The sequence below is a fragment of the Nicotiana sylvestris genome, chromosome 3 (genome assembly GCF_000393655.2).
Source record: "Nicotiana sylvestris chromosome 3, ASM39365v2, whole genome shotgun sequence".
Classification (NCBI taxonomy): domain Eukaryota; kingdom Viridiplantae; phylum Streptophyta; class Magnoliopsida; order Solanales; family Solanaceae; genus Nicotiana; species Nicotiana sylvestris.
This window is the reverse complement of record NC_091059.1, coordinates 124,252,434-124,256,851: the sequence shown is the minus strand read 5'-3', so window position 1 is coordinate 124,256,851 and position 4,418 is coordinate 124,252,434. Positions and strand designations below refer to the sequence as shown.

The window sequence follows — 4,418 nt, the reverse complement described above, 5'->3', positions numbered from 1 at the left end:
GGTATATAACATCAAGTAAATTAGATTAATTAATGAGTGTAACACTTTTAGAGACATTGCAGCTTCCTTGCTATAGAATTTTGAGTGTCCTCCTCAAAATTCTGCCCTAGTTTGATCCTTCGGTCATTCTACGTGCAACGAAGTTTGTTGGATCTGCTCTGGAATTTTGAGAATCCTTCTCAAAATTCTGCCCTAGTTACTTAATCGATTTTTGACTGTCTGGCATATGATGGCATTGGCTGGACTTGGTCCGAAATTTTGAGGGTCCTCCTCAAAATTCTGCCCCAGTTTTTGGTTCTGGGGGAAATGAAAATTTTATTAAGATATGACCTAACCCACAGGGCTGCCTACGTATCCCCTCTTAAACAGGAATCAGGTCAAGCGTAGTTCAGTTACATTAGATGAAGGAATATAGACAATCTAAGCATAGTATCTCTTGACTGTATCTGAATTGATATGTTTTGACCAAACTTCTCCGTCCATTTCTGCAAGTATGAATGCTCCTCCTGTTAGCACCCGGTGAACCATGTAAGGACCTTACCAGTTGGGTGAGAATTTCCCTTTGGCTTCATCCTGATGCGGGAAGATCCACTTCAGCACCAGCTGCCCCGGTGCGAATTGTCTTGGTCTGACCCTTTTGTTGAAAGCTCTGGACATTTTGTTCTGATAAAGCTGACCATGACATACTGCATTCATTCTTTTTCTGTCTATGAGGGATAGTTGCTCATAGCGGCTCCTAATCCATTCTGCATCACTGAGTTCGGCTTCCTGTATAATCCTTAAATAAGGAATTTCTACCTCGGCTAGAATGATAGTTTCGGTACCATAATAAATAGGGAGTTGCCTCAGTTGATGTGCAGACCATAGTACGGTATCCCAATAGGGCAAAGGGTAACTTCTCCTGCAATTGTTTGTGATTTTCTACCATCTTCTTTAGTATCTTCTTGATATTTTTATTGGCAGCTTCCACGGCTCCATTCATTTGAGGCATGTATGTTGTAGAGTTTTAGTGCCTGATTTTGAAGGTTTCACAAATGGCTTTCATCAAATCACTGTTGATATTGGCAGCATTATCAGTGATAATGGACTCTGGAACCCTAAATCGGCAAACAATACGATCCTTGACAAAATCTGCGACGACTTTCTTGGTTACAGCTTTGTAAGATGCGGCCTCTACCTATTTTGTGAAGTAATCGAAGGCCACTAAAATGAACTAGTGCCCGTTATAAGTGGTGGGCTCGATTGGACTAATGACGTCCATTCCCCAGGCAGCAAAAGGCTAAGGTGCACTTGTTGCATTGAGCTTGTTTGGTGGTACCCTTATCATGTCTGCATGTACCTGGCATTGGTGGCATTTCTGGACGTACCGGATGTAATCTGTTTCCATGGTCATCCAAAAATATCCAGCTCTGAGTATCTTCTTGGCTTGAACAAAACCGTTCATATGTGGTCTGCAAGTTCCGGCATGTATCTCCTCAAGCAATCTGGATGCCTCATTCGCGTCAACACACCGTAACAACCCCAGATCAGGAATTCTTCTATACAGGGTCCCTCTATTTTGGAAGAAGTGATTGGACAACCTCCGCAGTGTGCGTTTCTGAGTATGACTTGCCTGTTCTGGATATTCTCCTTTTGCCAAATATTCTTTGATATCGTGGAACCAAGGTTTTCCATCCGTTTCTTCTTCAATATGAGCACACTAAGCCAGTTGATTATGGATTCTTACTGGGATGGGATCAATATTCTCCTCCATAATATCCGTTTCTTCTGCGAACTCATTCTATACACTTAGAACATATTTAAACTCTATCTTTGTGAATCTCTACATCAATTCCTGCACATGATACAAGTATGGTAGTATCTTGGTCTTTTTCGTAGCTCATTCTCCTTGAACCTAATGTACCAAAAGATCTGAATCACCAATTACCAGAAACTCTTGTATATTCATATCGATGCTCAAATTGAGCCCCATAATGCAAGCCTCATATTCTGCCATATAGCTGGTGCATGGTAACCTAAGCTTTGTGGATACCGAGTGATGTTGGCCTGTTTCTGATACCAAAACTACTCCAATGCCCACTCCTTTATAGTTTTCAGCCCCATCGAAGAACATTCTCCAACCGTCGTAGGCTTCAACAATGTCCTCTCCTACGAACGATACTGCTTCATCAGGAAAATATGTTTTCAAGGGTTTGTATTCTCCTCTTACAAGATTTTCAGCAAGATGGTTTGCCAATGCTTGTCCTTTGAACGCTGAATTACATAGACGATATCGAATTCACTTAACAATAGCTGCCACTTGGCTAACTTCCCGGTTGGCATGGGCTTCTAAAAAATGTACTTCAGAGGGTCCATCCTGGATATGAGGTATGTGGTATAGCCACAGAAGTAATGCCTTAATTTCTAAGTTGTCCATGTCAAAGCGCAACAAGTGCGTACCAGTAGAGAGTATCGTGATTCATAAGGTGTGAACTTCTAACTAAAGTAGTATATGGCTTGCTACTTTCTTTCTGTTTTGTCATGTTGTCCCAAAACACATCCGAAAGCTCCATCTAATACAGACAGATAGAGTAGCAAAGGTCTCCCAGGTTCTAGCGGGAATAGGACTAGTGGTGTGGACAGGTATTCCTTAATTTTTCCAAAAGCTTTCTGACAATCGTCGGTCCAACTTGTTTCAACATCTTTCCGCAACATTTTGAAAATGGGTTCACATATTACCGTGGATTGTGCTATGAAGCGGCTGATGTAGTTGAGGCGTCCTAGGAATCTCATCAATTACTTTTTGCTCTTTGGTGGTGGTAACTCTTGGATAGCCTAGACTTTGGATGGGTCCAACTCGATTCCTCGGTAGTTGTCGATGAATCCCAATAGCTTTCCTGCGGGAACCCCGAATGCACATTTTGCGGGGTTCAGTTTCAGATTGCACCTCCTTAGCATGTCAAAGAACTTTCTCAAGTCTACTATGTGATCTGCGGCCTTCTTGGATTTGATGATGGCATCGTCAACATATACCTCAATTTCCTTGTGCATCGATATGGAAGATGGTTGTCATGGATCTCATATAAGAAGCCCCAGCATTCTTTAGACTGAATGGCATCGTCTTGTAGTAGTACACTCCCACGGTGTAATGAAAGCTATTTTCTCTACGTCTTCCTCATCCATCCAAATCTGGTGATAACTTGAGAAGCAATCTATAAAGGATTGGAGTTCATGCTTGGCACAATTGTCGATCAGGATGTGTATATTTGGCAGTGGAAAATCATCCTTGGGACTTGCTCTATTTAAATCCTGATAGTCAACACATACCTTGACCTTCCCATCTTTCTTCAGAACCGGTATAATATTGGCTAACCAGGTTGGGTACTCAACTACCCTGAGGACTTTGGCTTTGATTTGCTTAGTGACTTCCTCATTGATTTTCAGGCTCATATCTGGTTTGAAATTTCTGAGTGTCTGCTTCACCGGAGGACACATTGGATTGGTAGGCAACTTATGAGCCACTATGGATGCGCTCAGGCCGATCATGTCATCATATGACCATGCAAAGATATCCTCATATTTCTTCAGGAAACGAATGTACTCTTCCTTCTCTGATGGTGATAAGTGAATGCTTATGTGAGTCTCTTTGACGGTTTCGACGTCTCCCGAATTGATTGCTTCGGTTTCGTCCATGTTGGAAATAGGTTTGTTCTCAAAGTTCTCAACCTCTCTGACAATTTTCTCAGGTATTTCATCCTCTCCTTCTGAGTCACTATCCTTATATTGCATTGTCTCAATTACATGTCACCGCCATCGGTTCATCAGGAAAAGTAATAATAATGCCAGGAACTCAACGGACCCGGGATGGTGTGGCGGTCCAATTCTTAAGAACAGCTCCCTTCCCCACAGTTTGAATGGTGAGGCCTTCTTCCCCCTCCTACTCAATTATCACATTGTAATCCATATTCTCGTCTTCTAGGAACACGTTTCTCAACCCAGCCAAAGTCTCTTCATCTATAGATCCCCATATTGTATCGGCCTGGTGAAAAGTCTGACTTCGGTGTTGTATTGGCTGCTCGAGGGGGTAATAAGGACCACGCCATAGAGGCAACCAATCATCATACTCTTGCCAGGTGTATGGATATCCCAACCCAAAAGTTGTGTCGTAACGTTTCAACTGTATCGGTTTGGTAATGCCTTGGAGCTCCTTCCCAAGCCCTTTGTCGGGTTCATACCCAGACCATGCTAGTATGATTTCTATTTTGCTACTCCACCACGTGTCCTTCTTAACTGAGTTGACATGTTCAATGTGGTGATAAGTTTCTCCACCCAGCCTTCTTTTATTCTCGATAACGGGGATAGTTTGACTGGTGTACATAGGATTACTTCCCTCTCCGTGAATGATTACTTCTTGATGGTTCCATTCGAACTTCACGGCC

At 42.5% G+C, this 4,418-nt stretch overlaps 1 protein-coding gene across 1 annotated transcript; it reads right to left on the bottom strand.

The window, feature by feature from the left end:
• Positions 1 to 1,006: 1,006 nt before the first annotated feature.
• Positions 1,007 to 3,768, bottom strand: LOC138887976 (uncharacterized). The gene is made up of 4 exons (XM_070169769.1): positions 3,114 to 3,768; positions 1,904 to 2,253; positions 1,340 to 1,699; positions 1,007 to 1,177 (listed from the first exon to the last, which is right to left on the bottom strand). Exons 1-4 carry the CDS (start codon positions 3,766 to 3,768, stop codon positions 1,007 to 1,009), a joined length of 1,536 nt encoding a protein of 511 aa, XP_070025870.1.
• Positions 3,769 to 4,418: the final 650 nt, after the last annotated feature.